Raw genomic sequence first — 22,493 nt, 5'->3', positions numbered from 1 at the left:
TTGGTGGTCTTGTTAACGAGATCAGCCCTATCGGATTATCACAGCTAGGACATGCCACTATAAAAACTGCAGGATATCTTCAATTTATAAATGGATTTTGTTCTGAAGCAGGGGTCTGTAAAGAGTAATATTGGGACAAAGCTATGGCTATTTGTTTACATGGTGCCTGTAGCTGCTTTCATACTATACCCCCACAGTTGAGTGGTTTTGACAAGAACCTAGCGAGCCTGTAAATCTAAAATACTTATTTTTAGTCCCTGTAAGAAAAAATTTGGTGATCTCTGTTATAAATCTTCATTTATACCTTAGCTTTCTATTCTGTGGACAAGGATTTGATTCCTAACTTGTCCCAAACTGAGCTTGTGCTGCAGAATCATGTCTTCTTTCTTTTAGCCAAACACCTAAGACTGTACCTGGCACTATAAGTCAATCAAATATGTGGTAGCATTTAATCCTGTGATGCTTCATCTGCTAGTAAACTGATGGCAATTAAGGCATATTAAGAAGATTTGTATATGAGGTGACAGTAGTGATATAGAATCCTAGAGAGCTTCCATTATTGTGCTAGATCATAAGTGGTACAGAAACCAGGAAAATGAAAAAATGTTCAGACTTATAGCCCAGAAAGTTTTCTTTGAAAAAGTAGACTTTGAACTCAACATGAGAACTTCCAGCCATAGTAGAGAAGCAGAGACTGGTTTACCTTCCCACCTTACCTGACTAGAACACTTGACAGAGTTATGAAACAGCAATTTTAGATGCCGGTCAATAAACACCCCAAAACGTTGCTTCCTGAGAGAAGGGAAATAAATAAGGGAGACTCACCACTGCCCAGCATTTTCTTGGGGAGTTTCCAGCCTGCAGCAGAGGGAAAGTGTTGTAGTTTGGATCTAGATGTCCCCCTAAAGCCTCATGCGGTCACAGGTGGCTTTTTCACAGGTGGCTAAATCTAGAGTGTATGATGTTGGGATTAAGGGTGGGTAATTACTAAACCAGTACACTGATTGGTTTGGCACCGCCATAATCCCAGTAGTGAGGATAAGCTAATGGGCAGAAAGATGTTGCTAAGGTCCCTTGTTGCTTTTGCTACCATGTGGGTGCTGCACAGGGTTTCTCTACGATGCCCCTCTGCCATGTGCCGCTCTGCCTTGGGGCCTGCTGATTATGGACTGAAATCTCTACAGACTGTGAGCCAAACAAACCCTCTCCCCTTTAACTTTGGGCACTGAGTATTTTGTCTTAGCAGTGGGAGAATATAACACAAAAGGCAAACCCAAATGGAGTCAAGTGGTCCTCTGAGTTGATGAGATAGAGATCGGAGCTCCAGAAGGCTGAGGCAGCTTCACTGTCTGAAGATGAGAGGGTTGTGCCGAGAGCCAGTTGTGAATTGCTGTGCGTATTTGGTTTAGCACCAGTCTGCACATCCGTGAAGACGCTACTGGAGGCCAGGGAGAATGGCTAGAAATTAGCATGCATAGCATGCATGACAGTTCTTAGAGTTCTAGTGTGGCTGGGAGTAGTTCATATTCTCTCTGGTCAGAGTAGAATGACCTCCTCGTACACAGGACATGGTGCGAGGCCAAATTACTCCTAGACCAAAGCCTGTTCTGGACCCCTCCCCTCCCCCTGAAGCTTAAAGGCAAATTTTAAAAAAGAATCTGTAAGAATCTTTTTGGTCTATGTCTGGTACTGAGTAACCACTTTGAAGATAACGATACACAGTGTAATAACTATTATTCTCTTATTAGTTGATAATGAAACTTTATTTTTTCATAAAATAAAGGAGGTCACAACATTAACAAAAAAGATGCAGCCCAGATGTAAACAAAACATTTAAGAAACACTTCATATGCTTAATAGATCATTGATAATGTACTGATCAATTAACACCTAATAAAATTAATATTATCAATGTAGAAAACAGAATCTGACCTATTCCAAGTTACTTAACTTACCCCAGAACAAAACCCACCAATATTTAAAGGAATATATCAAAATCCAGCTCCAGAAAACATAAAATATGAAACTAACACCTCACTCGAGAATCACTGGGCTTGCAAAAAAGCAGGAAAATATGACCCAATAATAAAAGAAGTTGGTAAAAAAACAAAAAGACCCTAAAATGACACAGATGAAGCATTGTAGATGAAGCTGTTGTACCAGCACTTATTAATATACTTAGTGTGTTCAAGGTGGTCAAAGAAAACATGAACATGAGGAGAAGAAAAGTAGATTTTATTTAAAAAGACCTATATCCACTGTGCATGGTGACATATGCCTGTAATCTCACCACTTGAGACGCTGGGGCAGGATTGGGAGTTGAAGGTCAGCTGGGACTACACAGTAAGACCCTGTCTCGAAAAAAAGAAGAGAAAGACCTATATCGAACTTCTGGCAGTGAAGTCAGCCTTGAAAATGTGTAGGAGTTATAGTGACAGAAAAAAGAAGAGGAAATATAACAAGCAGATACTGTTTATCCCAGATAGTGATGTAGCAGCTAATATGCATTGAGCACATACTGTGTACCAAGCATGGTGCCAGGTATTTTACATGGACTCCATTTAATCCTCAGCAGCCATGGGTGGTGCTTTCTCCTGTGTTAGCTTTGCTGCCCTTTTTCTTCATAGCACTAAGGGTTAGAAACTATATATCCGTTTTCTTTGTTTCTGGGGGCAGAGATCCTGTGTCTTGTATCCACTCTTGTATATTCAGTGATTACTGTGGTACTAGTAGTATGGTGCTGAGCAGTTAGTGTTGGGTGAATTAAAGAGAATGAGACAATTCACTGGCCTCAGGGATTTGACAGAGCTGGGACCTGATGGAAGCATCTGAAGGCAGTGCCCATGCTTTAACCACTGCTTTGTACCACTTCTCAAGTACATTTAGTAAATTACGAAATATCCGCTCAGTGGAATGTTACATAGCCTAAAAGAGAATCATAAAAGCTTAGTGTGTGTTAACAAAAGTAAACACAAAGTGATTGAATTATGACTGTGTTAAATTTGGTTACAGCGGACAAAGGCTCAACGTAATATACAGAAATAATTGTTATAGTTTATAATAATTAGGTTATCATCAATTACATCCTTCTCTTTTTAGCAAATTACTATGGGGCTGGAGATACAGCTCTGTGGTAGAGCATGTGTGAGGACCTGAATTTGAACTCCACCAGCACACACACACAAATCATTGTCAATTTTCACGACAAAGGGAAAATCTTGGGTCGTGCTGATTATCCTGAAGAGGCTCGCCAGGGAGAAGTACATATCTATTAGCATGTATTTATTTATCTTACAGTGTTGAGCATTGAACCTGTGGCCATGCATATGCTAGGCATGCCCTCTACCACACTCTTAGTGACATCCCCAAACCTCTTTTCTTGTCTAAGCTTATTCCCTAATATCCAGAGAACAGAATGAACTCCAGGCATTGGTTAGAATGGGTAGGAACCTAAGCTACTAATAATATGGTGAAAGGGGCATATCTTTCCTAGTAAGATAAGAAGAACTCTGCAACTGAGACTACTTGGTCCAAACGTAAAGCAAGCTGAAACGTCACATGATTTTGAGTAGTAACTAAATCCCGAAGAAGGAAAAGGACTCTGAGCACAGACTTCTCTGTAAAACTTTCATAGAATTATTCTAACTCCTATTGGTTGTGTTGATTTTTGCTGTTTAGAATTAATCTGTTACTAAAGCATGGAAGACTTAATTGTAGTTGCAGAGCAGAAAGTCAGCTTTATCAACCTTAAGGGTATACAAATTTGGATGACAAAATTAGAGAAATTCAAGAGAGAAAAGAGATACTAGGGACAGCTAAGCGAGCCAATATGTTTAGCTCTCAGAATGAAGACTTAGGTAGTATGAGCCAGGTGCAGTGGGCCATGGCTGTAATCCCAGCATTCTGGAAAGCTGAAGCAGAGGATTAGAAGTGCCAGCCCAGCTTGAGCAATTTAGCAAAACCCTTTCTTAAAGTAAATAATAGAAAGGACTGGGGCTGTAGCTTAATGCAAAGGCTCTAAGTTCAATCCCTAGTACTGAAAAAGCAAAGAAGGAAAAGAAAAAAGAAACCAGAAAATTTTAACCATGGAGGAAAATAATGAAAGGATATTGAAATCAAAAGAAAGTGGAAATGAAGAAATCAGACTCCTGATTTGTGACATTGCAAATCCACCATTGATGTTGACAAACCAAGAAATAATGTCTCTCAGCCCATTTAGGACTGTGAAGGTGGGCCACCAGAACAATTAAAAATAGTTAAAAGTTGGTTGCCTCTGGGGATCGAGGACAAGTGAGATGCAGTATGCAAATGTTTTTTTCATAATCCATTGGGTGAATTCTCCTTTTTCATAGATCCATCAATAAGATTTCCCCTTTTTCCTCTTTGCTCACTGCAAACAAATATGCTCCCTATTTTTTCCCCTTTGAAGAAGTTCCCGGTTTGCCACCTTCGGAACTCTTCTCCAATGCCAGTGACATGCTGTGGGATGTAGGACTGTGGAGAAACTAACCAGTGAGGTCAGGAAATGCTGTGGAATCAAGTGATTTTATTTCATTAACAAGTTTAGTCTGTGAACCTAAAATAATTTACTGTCATAGCCATTCCACGCCTGACTCAGTGTTGTTTCCATTTTCTCTGGCAGCTACTTTTCTGCCCAATTCATGGTGATAAGCCCTCAGCATCAACTGAACTAAGCACAGTCTGATCCTTTCCCTTGGCTCTCATTGGGCAGTGAGTTACCTTTCAGCCCCACCTGCCTTCTCATTTCTCCCCTTTTTGATACAATAATGTGACTCTTCATGATAATCACCCTTTTTCCCTTTCCTGTATCACATTTGACAAGCAACGGAATATTGCTGAGGAAAATCTTAGAACCCAGCTGACAGGTTTGAAATCATAAATGCTAAACAAAACTAAATGGACCCTTAACAGTGACAGTGTTCGGTAATTCAAAAATAATTTAAAGGCATAAGACAGCTCCTAAGACATTCTTTCTTTGTGTGTGCCCCCTGTCACCTCTTTTTTGTATTCATATTTCTGAGCCTAGGCTAGTCCTCTAAGCTCTACCTTCATACATTCACCTGCCTACTTGGTACATTTACTTAAATGTCTGAAGTTCATCTCTAAATTGACAAACCCCAAATGGAGCTTTTTTTCTTGTAACCTCCCAATTTACTACCACAACGCCCACTATTCTCAGTAAGTAACATCCCTGTCCACGCTTGTTGTTTAAACAAATTTAGGAATCATCCTTGTGTCTTTTCCTCACATTCTACATCTAATCTGTCCTTCATAGTTCACCTTCAGAATGTGTCACATCTGTTGTTTGCCATTTTCACAGCTGCCATCTTAATCCAAGCAGCTGTCACCTCACTCCCCTTGGTCTGTCTGCTACTTCTAACTTCCATCAGTCTTTCTCCGTGCAGTAACCGGAATACTCTTGACGGTCACCTGGCCATGTTGCTCCTCATATAAACCCCTTCAGTGGCTTCTCACCAGCCCAAACTTGGAGAACCTTTGCTGTGATGTTTAGACACTCCTCCTCTGGTCAGCTTCAGCCCTCCCACACCATTCGTTTGTGTCGCTCTTGTTCACCTGCTAGAACCATTCTGATGTGCTTTCACTTCCTAAGGCTTCTAAGTTATCTTGTCAGTGAGTACTTTCTGGCTGGCATCCCACCACCTGTATTCCTTACTTCCCTCACAGTGTTTGCTGTATTAGTGGAGCTTTACAGTTCTTTGGTTCTGTTCAGTTGCCATTTAAAGGAATAGACTTTGAGACAGGGAGAGGAATTAGGCTCTTAGAACTTAGCCATTAATGATCAAGAAGTCTAGCTGCCCATCTGAGGCTTCATCCTTCCAACAGATTGTACAATTTAAGCTTGAAAACATGTAGTGACAGAAATCCACCACATTCATCTCTCTAAAACTGAATGTTAGAAAAATTGGTTTAAATATTTGTAGACAGTTGTTAATTTCCTTGTCTAACCCATATCCTCTTTTAGGCTTCATATCCCTATTTCTTTCAACCGTTCTTAGTAATGTGGTAATTTAAACCCAGAATGCGTTTGTCTGTGGGTACTCCATTGAGAGGGTGCTGTGGGTTGGTGTGGTCTGAATGTTGGCCCAAATCAGTATGTTGTTACTTAATCCTCAGTGTGACCATGTGCAGAGGTAGAGACCAGAGGAGGTGATTAGGTAATGAGGATAGGACCCTCATGAGAAACAGAGACCAGAGGGAGTGTGTGTACATGCCGTTTTGTAGCATTTGAGAACACACAGGACATGGGTGGCAAACCTATGGCATGTATTTTACTGTGTTTTTCTTTTAAGACAAAAGATGTTCATGTATGAGTTGTTTTTTCTAAACTAAAGCTTCAATATTCAGGTTTTTGTGTTTTGTTTTAGACAAGGTCTTGCCATGTAGCCCAGGCTGGCCTTGAACTCACAGCGAGCCTTCTGCCTCGGCCTCCCAAGGGCTGGGATGACAGGCGTACACCACCACACCCGGCCAGTATTCAGATTTAATTGTAGCGTTGGCACTTTGCAATAAATAAGTGGGTTTGGGGTTGCACTTTGACACTTGGTCTCTGAAAGGTTTGCCACTCTGACGTAGGAGGTGCCATCTTAAAAGCATTGCTGGGCCTCCGTACACCAAATCTGCTGGTGCCTGACCTTGGACACACCAGCTTCCAGAACTGAGAAGAATAAATTCATGCTTCTTATAAATTACCCAATCTGAGGTATTTTAATATAGCTACCTGAATGAACTAAGACATGGGTTGACTAGTATTCTACAAAAATTCATGTCTACCTAGAACCTGAGAATGTGACCTTATCTGGAAAAAGGATTCTTGCAGATGTCATTAGTTAAGGATCAAGATGACATACTAGTTTAGAGTGAGCCCTAAATCCAGTGACTCGTGAATGTCATCTTCATAAGAAGAGAGGATACAGAGAGACACACAGAAAAGGATATAGGAAGAAGGAAACAGATTGGAGTGATTCTGCTATAGGCCAGATGTCTTAGTAACTTTTCTCTCATTGCTGAGACAAAATACCCCACACCCAAAGTTAAAGGGGGAAAGGTTTATTTGGCTCACTGTCCATAGACGTTTCAGTCCATAATCAGCTGGCTCCAAAGCAGAGTGGGAGAAGGGCAGCAGTACATGACAGAAGACAGCGGAAGCAAGAAGCGACTTTAACAGCATCTTCCTGCCCCTTTTATCTTGTTGAGATTGCTTAGGGTAGGCACCACTCACGCCCTTAATCCTAGTGCCCTCGGGCCAAGCATTGCACCTTGAATCAGTCACACACTCTAGATTCAGCCACCTCTGAAAAAGCCCCACCTAAGACCCCTTGAGGGTTTTGAGGTACATCTAGATTATGCTATAACGCCGGGAAACGCTAAGGATTGCCAGATTCTACCAGAAGCGAGGAGAAAGGCCTGACATGGTTTCTCTCTCACAGCTCCGGAAGTGAGTGATCCTGCCAAAACCTTAATACCAGACTCCTGGCTTTCAGATATGTGAGACACTAAATTTCTGTTGTTTTAAACCGGCATATTTATGATAATTTGTTATGGCAGCCACAGGAAACTAATAAAAAAGGAAACCTAAAATTGAACCCAGTATTTCAGGGTTCGGGTTTGTTGGTACAGGAGAGAGCAGAACTCTTTCCATTTTTCTGGACACCTAAATTACTTTGATAATCGTAATCACTGACTCACACTAAATTTACTCTTGTTTAAACCTTTAAAATCTTTCCATTGATCTGTATCTAAGCCGTGTAATTTTATCTTTGCTAGGTTCACCCTGTTCATTCAGCCTGTTAAGATGTCTTTGGAATCCTGATTTGTCATCCAGAGTCTTTACTCTTTCTAGTAGCCTCTAATGAGTGTCATGAACATTGGTTTTTCTGTCTTCATCTAGGATCCTGCTAAGATTTTGACAAAAGCTATGGAGCTTTCTGTAGAAAAATACATGTTTAAATAACTTATGATAAGCTTTAAAAGATTCAGTTGTCTTTTGAAGCCCTAAATGGGCCACAGACTCTTAAGTTATTTTGAAAATATGGAGAGTAAACAGACCCTTGTAGTGGGTGCTGCTAAAACCTTCCAGGAGAGTTGCCGTTGTTCCATTGATCGGCACTCTTGCGTACCTGATTCATTTTATTGACTTTTCATTTAGCGTGTTATTTCTTTGTCTTATTACACCTTAAGAAAAACATAATCAAATGCTTTGGTGGAAAAAAACGTATTTACTCTGTTCCTCATTGGCCAGGCCAGGAACTGTGGCAAGGAAAGAAAAGGGAATCTTTCCTGGGTTGGCCATAGTGTGTTAGTTTCCTATTGCCACTGTAACAAATGATCACAAACGGTGTGATTTAAAACCATACAGATTGAACTTCCTTGCAGTTATGGATGTCAGAAGCTTGAAATGGGTCTCACTAGGCTGAAGAAAAGGTGTTGCCAAGATTGCATTGCCTCCGCAGGCTCTGAGAACCTGTTTCATGTCTTTCCAGCTTTTGAGGCTGCCCGTGCTCCTTGGCGCGTGGCCCCTTTCTCCACCCACGCCCCCCGCCCCCTACTGTGACAGCCTTCTGCCTTTCTCTTCCACGTTTTAAAGAGTCCTTGCGATTGCACTGGGCCCAATCAGATGGTCCAGGGTAATCTATTATAAAGCAGCCGATTATCAGCCTCATTTTCATCTGCAGTCTGAGTTCCCTCTTGCCTTGTACCATTCCATATTCATAGGTCCATACACAGACATCTTTGGATGAGTCATTCTGCTTCCTACACATAGCAAACTTATGCTAGCACCTGGGATTACAGCTTTCTCTTCACAATGTCTACAAGTTATTCCTTTTTTAAATAAATGATTCCTTTAATAATCATTTCTGAATTTTTACTAACCAGTTAGCAGTACCCTGACTGGTCTGTTGTTGACACAATGGGCCTTTATTGTTTTGTAAATATTAGAGTTACTTACACAGGTTAGTTTCCTAATATCACTTTTCTGTGATTCCTTAAAGGTGTCAATGATGTAGTTTCTCATGTGCATATTGTCACCAGACTAATTCACCTGGATCAGAAATCCTAAATTCAGGTAGAGCAGTTGGTTCAAGTATTCATTTATCAAATAATCATTAAGGATCTATGTACCTGCATGCTGTCTGGTAGGGGAAGTAAGGTGAGTCAGCACCTGTGTACTCCCTAGTGAGGAAGACAGGTATTAGACAGTAACAGGAGTAACTAACAGTAGTCCTTGGTAAAAGCATTATGGTGCAGAGCACAGTTAGAACTCATCAGTCAGCAACACCACCGCTATCCAGTGTATTTGGCCAAGGCTTCCCTGAAGAAATGATGGTCATGCTGAGACTGAAGCATGAGCAGAAATTAATTAAATTGAGAGGAAGGCAGAAAGGAAGACCACCTCAGGGCAAGGAAACATGAAGACAGAAAGGTATAAAAATAATTAATGTGCTTGAGATACTGAAAGCTTACAAAGTAAGGAGAGAGTGATCTATAATAAAACTCAGGGGTTTTTTAATCTAGACTATGTTAGGATCTTGGACTTTGTGCTAAGAGAAGTGGGAGACTGTTGAAGGTTGCTTTTGTGTTTTATAAATTGTGGGGCTGGGGATGTATAGCTCAGTGGTAGAGCATCTGCTTAGCATGCACAAGGTGCTCTGTGTCACAAAAATAAAATTAAATTTTTTGAGGGCTGGGTATTTAACTCAGTGGTGCCTCGCCTGCCTCGCAAGTGCAAGATCCCGAGTTCGATCCCCAGTACCAAAAGAAAATTAAAATTTTTGCCTTTTATTTACAGTTTTTACTAATAATTACATGTTAAATTTTTAATTATGATAAAATACAAAATTTACCATTTTAACCACTTTCTGGTGTACAGTTCAGTAATATTAAGTATATTCATGCCACTGTAAAACTGAAACTCCATACTTGTTAAGCAGCAAGTTTCCTTTTCTCCCTCTATCCAGCCACTAGCAGTCATGCTTCTACTTTCTCTCTTTGTGAATTTGACTACTCCAAGAACCTCAAACAAATGGAGTCATACAATATTTGTCCTTTTTAAAATGGTTTACTTAATTTAGCATAATATCCTTGCATTCATTCATACTGTAGCATGTATTAGGAACTATAAAGTGTTTTAATGTGAGGAATAAAGTGATCAGGTATTAATAAATTAACATTTTTACTAACTGTAGCATACAGCAAGTCTGCAGCAGGATGAATTAGTTTACGAGTGAATACAAAAACACACCCATGAACAAGGACAGGAAATAGAGAATGGTCAGCTCCGTAGTCTCTGTGTCCTCTTCCAGGCACTTCTTCACTCTTCCGTCCAAAAGTGAATACCATCTTGACTCTGAACACCAGAGATTTTGCCCCCCCCCCTTTTGCTCTTTTCTTTTTTTTTTGAGACAGGGTCTTGCTATCTGGTTCAGGCTGGCCTGGAACTGGAGGCTCCTCCTGCCTGAGCCTTCTGAGTGCTGGGATTACAGGCAGTTTGGCCCACTTTTGTTTGTTTGTTTGTTTTGGTACTGGGATCGAACTTGGTCCTTGCTCTTGCGCAGCCGGTTTGGCCCACTTTTAAACTTTATGTGTAAAGTTTTTGCTTTACTCACAACACTTCCGACACCAAATATATGTATTTCCCACCCTCAAGCAAGTCTCTGATTCTCTTGAGATACCAACTGATTATCTGAACAATTTCCTTCTGATACTAACTCCCTGGATACTAACTACCACAGCCCCATAGCTTAAGGGCTATCCACAGCATCTCCTTCAGACACTAGTTGCGCCCCAGGATATTGACATGCCTGTTTGACTTGGCTACAGTTTGAAGGGTTTCACAACGCCCTCATGAATAACAAAAAGATGGTACTCCTCTGACCCTTATCACTCAGGAAATTGTTAACGATTTTAGGAGCTCTGTCAGGAACAAGGGACAAGGATTAAATACATATTTCTAATTATATCACAATATATGTGGAAGCATGGTGTGCATTTCTTTGTATTCTTATAACTAGTTTCATAGTAGTAAAATAAATTCATGTTTTAGCATGTGATAGTAATTTTAGTCAGCCCCTGTGAATATATCGTAATTTCTCCATTTACTGTTGATGGACATGTAGGCACTTGTTTTTTGTTTTTTTTTTTTTAGGAATCCAAATAAGGCATTCAAAGATTGGTGATGTCGCACTTGATAGGAGGGTATGCTTAGCATTGTGCAGTCATAAACATTGTACATGTCTTTTTGTACTCATGAGCACGTTTTACTATATTAGATATATGCTGTAGGCACAGAAAGGTATTTCTTTCCTCATCTGTCATTAGGATCATGGCAAACAGTCCTGTAATCAAAGACAGGTTAAAAAGAGAAAGGTTGGGCTGGGGATTTAGCTCAGTGGTTTCACTGGTAAAAAGAGAAAGGTATAACATTTATCTAATTGAAGTTTTATGTGACATGGGAGCCTTAGAGACCTAAAGAACCAGAGAAAGCTGTTTTGATGCTTAGATTCGATAAAGAATAGATAGCTGTGTAGAAGTGTGTTTGGACAAAAGGCTATGTATGACCAAACGGTGCTGCTAATACACTGAAGGAGCAGCCAGCAAGCCCTGCCTGTCCAATTTCTTCTTGTCCTCTCAGCATTGTATTCCTTCCTCCTAGGCACCACCTGTCTTGGAATGAGGATCTTCAAAGAAAGGTTTTGCGGCTTGCTTGAGGGGAGAAGAGTTCAGGTTTCTGTGATTGCCTTAGGAAAGAGGAATTCTGGTTTCTGTGAACCACTTAAGGGAAAAGTGGGCAGGAGACGGGAAGACTGTAGAAGACCTGAGAGAGACCTTCTGAGGCCCTTCCACTCCTTCACTTTAAAGTATTCAGCATGCCAGAACACCAAACTTAAGGGTTGTCATGTTTTTGAGCTGCAACAGTGCTTAGGATTGGAATGGCCCTCTTCTCCTTAGCCTTCGAAGACAATTCATCTTTCTACCAAAAATCTGTTTCTCTTCTAGTACTTGCTGTTTCAGTCAGCAGCACCCTCTTTATCCAGTGTATGTGGCCAGAAACTCCAGCGTCTCCCTCTCTAGACCCCACCCACCCATATCTCATTACTGGGTCCTGTTGATCCAGACTCCTAAATATCTTTCAGATGTGTTCATTTCTCTCCGTGTCCCTTGCAGCCATCTGTGGTTTCTTGTGTCCACTGTGGCTCCCCTCTAACCTAAGTAATAAGACACAGACTTTCTCTTTTGTGCATGCACATGTATCCCCAATATACAGCTCATACTTACAAATGTTATACATACACTGTTGTTTCTGGTTTTTGTTGTTTGTGTATAGGGGGATTGAACCCCAGGGCCTTGCACATGCTATACAACCACTCTTTCTCTGAGGTACAGCCCTAAGCTAGTATCTTAAGGACAAACACTTAAGTTAATAAGTAATAATAGCTGGAATAAGTCTGTATTTTAAGTCTCACTAGCTTTTTGGCTTTCCTTTTCAAAGCTGATTCTTTAAAAACCTTTTGTGGTAGCTAAAGACAGTGCATACAGAAGTAGAAATAGTATACCTCTGTCAGTTTCTTTTTGTTTTTACTTTGCAGGGAGGCTTTCTTTTTTTAAAGGTATTTGTTCTTCTTTGAATGGTTTTAATTTTTGTATGTGTGTGTTTGATAGTAAAGTTATTTAAATTAAAAAAAAATTTGTTGACTTAATGAGGGACATTTAAGGATAGATGGTCATAGGAATATGCCATTTTGCAATATACTGAAAACAAACGTGAGTTAGGGATTCACTGCTATTCCTTTATAGGGTTGGATTCCACTCTTCATTCAAGACACCTCAGATGCCACATGAGTCTGCCACCTGCAATGCAGGCTGAGGAAAGCACCCAGTGTTAATGCATAACTAAATGCCAGTAAAGCGTAATTTTTATTGCTAATAACCAGCATAGTGGTTTTTTTAGTTCAAGTAAATTTAGGAATGTCTGTAGATGCAAGGTCAGTACAGCAAAAACCTAGCGAAAAGCCAGGAACAATTAGAAAATGAAAATTTAAACATATTACTTAAAATAGATTGGCACTAAACCCTGCAAAGCATTTTGTAAGAAATAATGGGAAATTAAATAAATGGAAAAACTTTTCCATGCTCATAGACCCAAAGACTTACCTATTGTTTTTTTGTTTTTGTTTTTGTTTTATTAAATTATTTTATTGGTACCTTGTAGGTATACAACACAATTACATTTCTCATTGGGAATTGTACCTTTACATAATGCATCTTGGTTCTTATTTTTTCCCTGTTCCTAGCCCTCCCTTCACCCCCTCCACCCTTCCCTATTTACAAAGACTTTATTTCCATTTTTTCCATTTTTTCCATTGACTTACCTATTGTTATGATGTCAGTGCTCTCCGAACTGACAGGTTCAAATAACCCTATCAAAGCACTAGCTTGTTTTTTTGCATAGGTTGACAAGCTGACCATAAAATTCATATTGAAGCACAGGGAACCCAAATAGTCAAATACAATCCTGAACAAAATCAGAGAATGAGCATTTCCTCATTTCAAAACTGTGCAAGACAAGGTGGTACTGGCATAGACATACACGTCAGTGGGGTAGGACGGATATAAATCCTTAGGGTTAGAATCAGTTGGTTTAGACGAGGGTGCCAACACAGTTCAGTGGGAAAAAAGAATAGTCTTTTATAGGCAAGGGTTCTGGGACCCTTGGATAGCCAAGGAGACTGAGGGGGAAGAAAGGGGGCAAAGAAATGTGTATTGTCTTGAAAGTTAAGTGGTCACCTACTCCTGACACTGCTGAGGAGGATGGTATGCTATGGGCTAGAAGATCAAGAGTATGAGCCCAGCCTGGGCACCTTAGTGACTTAGTGGACCTGTTTCTGAGGGAATGAATGAATGAATGAATGAATATAGAGCTTAGTGACAAGGTTCTTGATTCAATCTCCAGTTCTGCCTCTGTCCAAAAAAAAAACAAACCAATGACTACTAATTTGGAAGAAAGCAGGTGTATCATTTTAAAGTTTGCAAATATCAGTGGACAGAAAGCTATGTGATTACCAGTGATCTTAATGGGAAAGAAAATTAAGAGATTACCTGAAGAAACTAGCATGAATACCCAAGATATAAACTGCAGCTTCGCTGAGACAGGTTAAAGTATATAACAGAAACCTGTCCGAACAATCTCTCCACCCCATTTTTAGTGTCTTTTAATCTTAGTGTAATTATATCAATTCTCGAGTTATTCCCTTTGATAGGAAAAAACAAGTTTTATGGAATGTTTTTGTCTACTATTTATCTGGCCTTGAGCAATAGATCCTGTTTCTTTTTCTTGTTCTGAATATACTTAATAAGGAAAAGACTTTTTGAAAGATGAGAGAAGCCTTTTTACTTCTATCATTGTTGGCAACCTTCAACTCTGAGCTTTTTAATTAAAAAAATAAATCTATAAATCTGTACTATCACTCTGCATTTGCCTTTTCTACTTTTTTTTTTTTTTTTGTACCAGGGATCAAACTCGGGACTTTGCACTTGTGAGACAGGCTGCAGAACTACTGAGGCCTCCTTTTCTACTTTCATCTGAGTGCTTTTGTACTTTTCTGCCCAAACTCCTCAAAGTTCACTTTGTGTCTTACATTGTGTGGGTTTCTTCGTAGTGTCTCATTTTCTTTCTCATCAGAATCTATGATTACCCAGCTTACTCTGCCCCTGTTTTGCAGACTGTAAAATGGTATGTTACTTTCTTCCAAGTTAGTCCTCACTTCTCATAGTGGCTCTGCTTCAAATCTGGTTGGGTATTCACTTGGTTAGCTCTGGCCATGAGCATGTGGGACGTGGCGTGAATGGTAAAGCAGATAAGGAACTTGTTAAAAGATGCCTGCACTTAGCTGGATGAAATTTCTGCAGTCCTGTAGATGACAATGCTCTGTCTTATCTGCCAGTTTTTCAATCTGTTAAGAATTTTCATATTTACTCCATTTGGTCTGTTGGCCTTATATATTGCGCTGTCAAAGTCTTATCTCCCTTTTCTCTTAGACTATTCTTTTTGTTTGTTTTTTTGAAACAACATCTCACTATGTAATTCAAGTTTGAACTCACTATGTAGCCCAAGCTGGCCTTGAACTCTTGGTGATCCTCCTGCTCAGCTTCCCGAGTGCTGAGATTGCAGGCATACTCCACCACAGCCAGCATCAGACGTGTATTTTGAGTACTTCTGTGTACTTGAGTTTCCTTAAAAGACATATATGGGCTGGGGATTTAGCTCAGTGGTTCCGCCGCCTGCCTCCCAAGCACAAGGATCTGAGTTCAATCCCCGGTACCAAAAAAAAAGGCATATATTATCTCAACATAAAATTCTGCTTTTCTTTTGCTCTCTGAATAGTAGTTTTAGAGGTAAAGTACATTTTTCCATTGTAATCGGCCAGTCCTGAGACCTGCCTCAATGAGTCTCATTGACTGCTTCATATATTTAAGGTAAACTTTTACATTTTTCTTACTTATAATTGTTTAGATTATGAAAGCTTTATATCTGTCCTCATTTTCCTCATGTTAGTAATCTCTTCAGCACACCATTCCCCAACGTTACCTTTCATGGAGACTGATTTCATGATTGTTTTTTCCACCCTTACATCTCCTCTTCAGCAGTTTAAAGTCCTTTGACCACTGATCAATCTCTGGACAAGTACTTTCTTCCTTGTTACTGTGAGCTACATGGTTCCTAGCCTGTCATTCTTACAGGTTAAATCATGGTCCAAATAGCCCAATCTTTCTAAAACTGTCCTTCAGTATCAGTGTACTGGAAATGTTAGCACTAGAGAAGAGAAGTGATTGACTTAATAATGCCGTCAAATACTGCTCTGGACCCCAACCCCTTCTGTTTTGCTGTGTTGGTCTGGAACAGGCTGGTCTGGAACTTCTGGACTCAAGCAAGGCTTGCTTTGGATTCTTGATGATGTCTTTCTTCCATCTGTTCATCAAGCAATGTTGAGTTAAAGTCAGTAGATTTGCTTTGTCTTGTGGGAGCCAAAACAAAACAAAACGCAAAACCAGAATACTGACTAAACTGGGTCTCTGAATAGCCACTGCCGGGCTCTTTAGCAGGGATCTCAATCTTGTGTGTTTTGGTAGATGGTGATGCTGCCAGCCAGGGATATAACACAGAAAGAAGAGCACATTTGAGGGGAGATAGTCTGTGTGAGGAACTCAGTATTCATGGAGAAATGTCTAGCAGGTAATCGCATATTAATGCTAAAGAGAGAGGACATTATCTTCATATAGATGGCAGTTGAAGTCATGGGAATGGTGATATTGTTCACTGCAGAAGGAGGGTGTGGGCAGAACCTTGATGAATATGTCCAAGTAAGGGATACCATTGGAAAATGAGAAAGAACAGTCGTAGGGGAAGGTGGGAAACAAGATGGATAGAGCCAAGTGAAAAGAGCCTTGGAGAGTTGTATTCAACCTGGTGTGGTGGCGCTCGCTTGTAATACCAGCACTGAAGAAGGCTGAGGCAGAAGGATCACAAGTTAAAGTCTAGTCTAAGCAACTTCACAAGACTGTCTCAAATTTAAAAAAAAAAAGACAAGGACCAGGATGTGGCTCAATGTGTGAGGCCCTGTGTTCAATGGCCAGTTCGTACTCAATATTGACATCCTTTTGTGGAATGGGGAGTGATGTGGATTAAATAATTGCCGCTTCTGTTGTACTATTATACCAAATTTATAAGAGGATATAATTTTCACTCATTTTGATTTATAGCATCTCTTAGATGAAATATTTGTTCCATCAGTTGTAATAGAATTATTTTTGAATGTTACTTTTCATGTAAAGTGATTTGTATTAGCTATCACTTAAGATGCTTTTTATTATGTCGTGGACAAATTCCAACAGATATATTTGAGTTCTAAGGATGTGAAAACTAATCAAAATCCATTTGAGATGTACAGTAAGTATAGAAGACAAACAATAATGGATAGCTATTGACAATTAAATTTGCTGACAGTTCAGCTACAGATGACCCTTCTTGCAAAGTTGATTGATGTATCCAGCACTCTAAGTATACAGAAGATATTTGGTTGCCTCTTTCTTTAAAATTTTATGTGAAAAATTAATAATTTGTCATAAGATTTTGTTTGAAGTACAAATTGGCAAAAAGTAAGAAACATGTTTATTTTACTTTTTAAAAATACTAGATTAAAAAAAAAGAAAGAGTAACATTTGAGAGCCTACATAATTAAAATGTTTTGTTCATTCTTCTTAAAGAATCCAGAAGGTAGTGGAATAATAGTTTTGTAGTGTTGAGAGAAAATTAGCAATCTAGAATTTTTTTTACTTCTTTAACCTGTCATTCAAGAACAGGAACAAAAAAAATGTTCCCATATGTAAAAAATCAAGCTTACCCTATTGAAAGGGTTTCTAAGGATATAGGCTAAAGGAGAAGGAGATGAAACACTGAAGGAAAAACTGAGATGTGAGTCGTCTGTGATGGTTATGTCTGCTGGTCTGGGGTCTGGGGTGCCAGCATTACTTCTAAGCATTTCTGTGAGATATTTTTGAATGTGTTTAACATTTCAAGTGGCAGACTGAGTAAAGCAGATTTGCTCTCTCTAATGTGAGTAAGCCTCCTCAATTCAGTTGCAGGCTAAATAGAACAAAAAGATTGACCTCCCTAGTAACTGAGAATCCCTCCTGCGCTTGCCTGCCTGCCTTCAAACTGAGACATTGACCTCTTTTTCCCCTCAATCTGAACATCAGCTCTTCTAGATCTCTGGCTTGCTAGCCCCTTTATCCTGTAGATCTTGGGACTTGTCCATCTCCATAGTCTGCAAAACAGTTTCCTTATAATAAACCATTTTACATTTATATCTAAAGGGAGTGTGGCCTTATGAACACCTTGATTTTGGACTTCTGACCTTCACAACTGTGAGACAATAAATTTCTATTGTTTAAACTACTAAGTTTTTATACTGTGTTATGGGAGCCTTGGGAAACTGATTCTGATTTCAAGAATCTTGGATTATTCAGGAGGAGAATAAATATATTGATTAAATGTAGAACTTTTTTTTTATTAGGTACACATGTTAACATTTTAAGGATGGCTGCTAAGGAAATAGAACTTGAGGCCAGGGATTTAGCTCAGTGGTTTCGCCGCCTGCTGCGCAAGTGCAAGGACCCGAGTTCGATCCCCAGTACCAAAAAAAAAAAGAAATAGAACTTGAATATATAGATGAAGCAAAGAGGGGATAAAGACTTGATCAGTGTCTTCAAAGACAGGCGAGGGGAGGGGAATAACTACAAGAGACAAATTTGGTACCCTTCATTCAAATCTCACTGACCCCAGAATCCTATACCTGGAGCCTTGTCAAGAATTCTTGCTATAGATGTTATGCTTCAAGTGAAGAGAAAAGAAGCCAAAGGCTTGGCACCTTAGCCGCTTTCCTGGGTCAAAGAACTTTCCCACTGATGCCTTTTTTTTGGTACCGGGGATCGAACTTGGGTCCCTGTGCTTGCAAGGCAGGTGGTCGAACCATTGAGCTAAATCCCTAGCCCCATTTTGGCCTTTTTTGATAGGCTTGTGTTGCCAGATGTGGGGCCTGGCTAATTAGGAGATTCACACATGTCTAGTCTAGGCAGTTTCTGTTTGACTCATAGTATATGAATGAGTGCTCCAAGTAATAAGATCCCTGCCATGGATTGCTTTAAGATAATGAGGAAATATATCCCATCTCAGAACTAGAAGTTCAAAGCCGGGGGTGTATTTTAGGATTTAAAGATTCAACACCTCAGCAGTGTTCCCGGGGACCTGGTTCCTTTCAGCCTCATTCTGATTTTGTTCCCTTCAGCAACAACTGGAATCACATGTTTTCTTATTCATATCCATATTTCTGGGAAACAGAAATATGTAATTTAAGTAGTTCTGTGCCACTCATCATCTTAAAGTTATTTGCCTACCCTTCCCTCCTTTTTTCACTGGAACTGGGCTCAAATAGATGTAACGTAAAGCATATGGGTATGTGGAAGTGATATGTAGATCCGTGCATTAAATAAGATTCCTGATTATGTTTTGTTTTTTGAAATAAGTAGATACTAGTAGGCAGCTCAGAGTCCACTTAAAACTTCACCATGGTCCTAAGCTTTGCCTGGAAGTAGGGCAGAAAAACCTACAAACAGTTAAATTAGATACAGAGTGATTTGTATTAATCTACCTACAGATAATTCCTTCCATGTCTCCTTTCCCTGGAACTCAGTGGAAACATTCAAGAATTTGTTAACTCAAGGTTAAGATTGGAGTTGGGCTTGGAATGGAAAGGAATGGATCTTCATCCCTGTGTATAATTTTTCATACAGTATTTCTGTCCTGATTTTTAGCATGTTGACCTAAGTTAGCTTATATTGGATTCTGTGGATTCACGCAAGTAAAAGAATGAAAAATAGTTTCGCCAAAAAGAGCAACTGGGCATGAGATGTTAGTAAGCACCATTGTTCCAGTAAGGGAAAAAGCATTCCAATGGCTTAGTGAGAATTACAGCCCTGCAGAGTCCTTGACTTACATCACCAGGGTCAGAGTGCCCAAGAACAGCACCATTTAGGGGTCAGGTGAAGAAGAGGCAGTAAAGAAGCATGATGTGGGACTTGCAGTCTAAGACAGGAATGTGTTCACCTGGGACAGGTCTCACTAAGAGGTCGGATTGGAGGACAGAGAGTGTCTTGGCATTACCGACATGCAAGTTACTGGAGGCAGAATAGCCTTAGTGGAGTGGTTGGTTCAGAACGGTTAAAATCATGCCAGGGGTGTAGCTCAGCGACACAGCACCTGCCTGGCAAGCGCGAGGTCCTGAGTTTGATCCCTGGTACCAAAAAAAAAAAGTTAAAATCAAAATGTGATGAGAATGAGGAGATGGAACTAACAGATACCACTTGAAAAGTGTGACAATAAAGGGAACTCTTTTGAGATACCTATTTATTTCTTTTTTGAGATGGGAGATATCAGCAGGTTTAAAAGAGAAAAAGAAAAAGGATGATCATTAATGTTTCTGGAGAAATCAAGGACTAGACTCCAGATCATTTTTGCTGTCCATTGTGATAACAGATCCTACCAGGAAAAGAAAAATGGGGGAGGGGGTAATTAAAAAATTGGAGGAATAAAGCACAACCACGTGCCGTATATCTTAGTCCAACAATGGGTGCCTGTACAGTGGTAATCCCATAAAATTATATTATCTGGTGATATCATAGCCTTCTTAGTCTGAGTACACATTAGGATGTTCGTAGTGCACAGATGTGGCCTAACCACACGGTTCTCAAACATACATATCCCTGTTAAATGATGTACACCTGTAGGTTCAAGAGTACGTGAAATTTGAGCCTTACAAGTTAACAGAAAATTAAGAGAAAGAGCAAAACACTTTCAACAAGACTCGTAAAGATAAGTAGTAACAAATAAGATTTTAGATCTAAGTTTTGAAAGTTGGAAGTAGTAAGAGAATAAATAATGTCCGCAAAAATGGATGAAAGAACAAAAGCCAGACACAGGTCCAGTAGCTGAACATTGAAACTAAAATTTAGAAATTTGAAACAAAAATGAAGAATTCTGTCTTTTCTCTTGAATCATAAAATTAGAACTTAACAAAAGGAAAAAAAAAAAAAGACAAGGTAGGTGCAGTAGATCTAAAGTCTAAAGATGATCATCTATTTCAGGGCTGGAAAAGCAAATAACCAGAATATGTCTGACAGTGAAAATATCTAAATCTGTGGTAACAGATTTTTTTTTCTTGTTTTGTAGGAAACTACCCCAGCCAGTATACTGTCACAAGAAACAAAGAGGTATTTGATATAAGCTTTTTTTAAGGAGGTTGTTGGGGATTGAACCCAGGGCCTTTGCACATCCCCAGCCCTGTTTCTATATTTTTTTTTTGTCTCGAGACAAGGCTGTCTTAAGTTCTGTTACCTATTCTGGGCTTGAACGCCTGTGTCAGTCTCCCAGAGTGCTAGGATTACAGGTGTGTCATCATGTCTGGCTTATTTTTTAATGTCAGTTTTTGCTTACTTTCCCTCAGTCCTTCCTTTGCTTTCTTCATCAAGTATGTTAAGTATCTACCGTGTGCCAGACATACTGGAAGAGATGCTAGATCTCACATTCTAGAAGGAAAGACTCAAAAATAAACACCCAGTTAATGACATAGTATGATAAATGCCAAGGCGGATGCAATCTTAGGGTGCCATGGTAACTTGAGAAACGTACCCAGCTCAATCTTGGGAGGCAGGGAAGGCGTGCTGGAGAAGACATTCAAACCACAACCTGATGCACATGTGTCAGTCAGCAAAGGAGTGGTGGGCCTGGGATCTCAGGAGGAGGAAACAAGACACACAGGCTCTAAGAACAAGAGGCAGGTTTGGGCAGTCGCCCCATGCCTACAGCAAAGGTGGCAACCCTCTTGACTTTCATTGCAGAAACATGTTCACGTAGGTTCTTGCTTCTGCTCCAGTCTCAAGAGACTTAGAGCAGGCAGCAGATTGATCCTCGGAGTGAGGAAGGAAATGGTTAACCCATACATGACAGGGCGACTGCTACTTACTGTGTGGATATTTGCATTTTTAAGAGATGAGGCTCATTGAATCAAATGAATCCAAGTTGAGAGTTTCACATGGAATGGGGAAGAGATTTCATTCATCGTATCTTACATGTAACCCTTTTGATATTTCTATTTTCTTTGTGCCGGAATATTCTTACACTTTTCTCATTACAGTTGAGGTCTTTTCCTCAGAACTTCGTAATCTTACATTCGTATAGTGTTGCAGCTTCTATTACATCATTGCTTTTGATATGTAAGAGCTCAGTAGTAGGGGTTGATCTTTGTTCTATGTTCCTGTGCTAGTAGCTTCTGTACCCCCATCCTTTCTGCGTTTACAATTTTGAGGAGTTCTATTTAGGTTTGAACTCCCACTAAACCTTTACCACTACGCTGTTCTCTTCCTTTCCTGAATGTCTAAGCATTCTTCTTGATGGGACTTTCTACTCTGTTGTTGATATCTGTGTGCCAGTCATGCCACCCCAGTAAGTTTAGAGAATTTTTTTAGACGGTGTCTTGTCAAGTTGCTAAATTGTTCAGTCTGGGCTCATACTCCAAATTCTTCTTCCTCAACCTCCCAAAGCGCTGGGATTACAGGGATGAACTACCACACAGGGCTGGAGATTCTTTAACAATCAAAACCAAGGTGTTTATTCCACTGTACTTCTCTGTGGTATTTAGCAGGTTGCTAAGATCATAAGTTAGTGTATTCTTCCTGTAACTGTTTGATTCCTATCAATAGGTAAGTAGCTTTAAGAGTATTTTTTTTGTCTTGTGCTGTTATAAAATGTTTCTAGGCAGAGGAAATTCAGAATTGCTGTGTGAGGTGATGATATATTAATCAGCTTGATTATAATAATCATTCTAACATACATGAGATGTGAT

The 22,493-nt window shown here is 39.8% G+C and overlaps 1 protein-coding gene across 6 annotated transcripts in view; it reads left to right on the top strand.

The window, feature by feature from the left end:
• The window catches only part of Rnf130 (ring finger protein 130), a 129,824-nt gene that overhangs the window by 7,194 nt on the left and 100,137 nt on the right, over positions 1 to 22,493 (top strand). For 3 of the 6 annotated variants that reach the window (XM_087194649.1, XM_087194651.1, XM_087194648.1), the window contains exon 2: positions 20,822 to 20,862. The exons of the other annotated variants lie outside the window; for them this stretch is intronic. In XM_087194649.1, coding sequence (XP_087050775.1) covers positions 20,822 to 20,862 — 41 coding nt within the window. The remainder of the gene's footprint in view (positions 1 to 20,821; positions 20,863 to 22,493) is intronic. 6 annotated transcript variants of the gene reach the window in all.

The sequence above is a fragment of the Heterocephalus glaber genome, unplaced genomic scaffold, assembly GCF_053883595.1.
Source record: "Heterocephalus glaber isolate CG9 unplaced genomic scaffold, H.glaber_assembly_v1.0 deba00001606, whole genome shotgun sequence".
In the NCBI taxonomy this organism is placed as follows: Eukaryota; Metazoa; Chordata; class Mammalia; order Rodentia; family Bathyergidae; genus Heterocephalus; species Heterocephalus glaber.
This window is presented reverse-complemented; position numbering and strand designations above follow the sequence as displayed.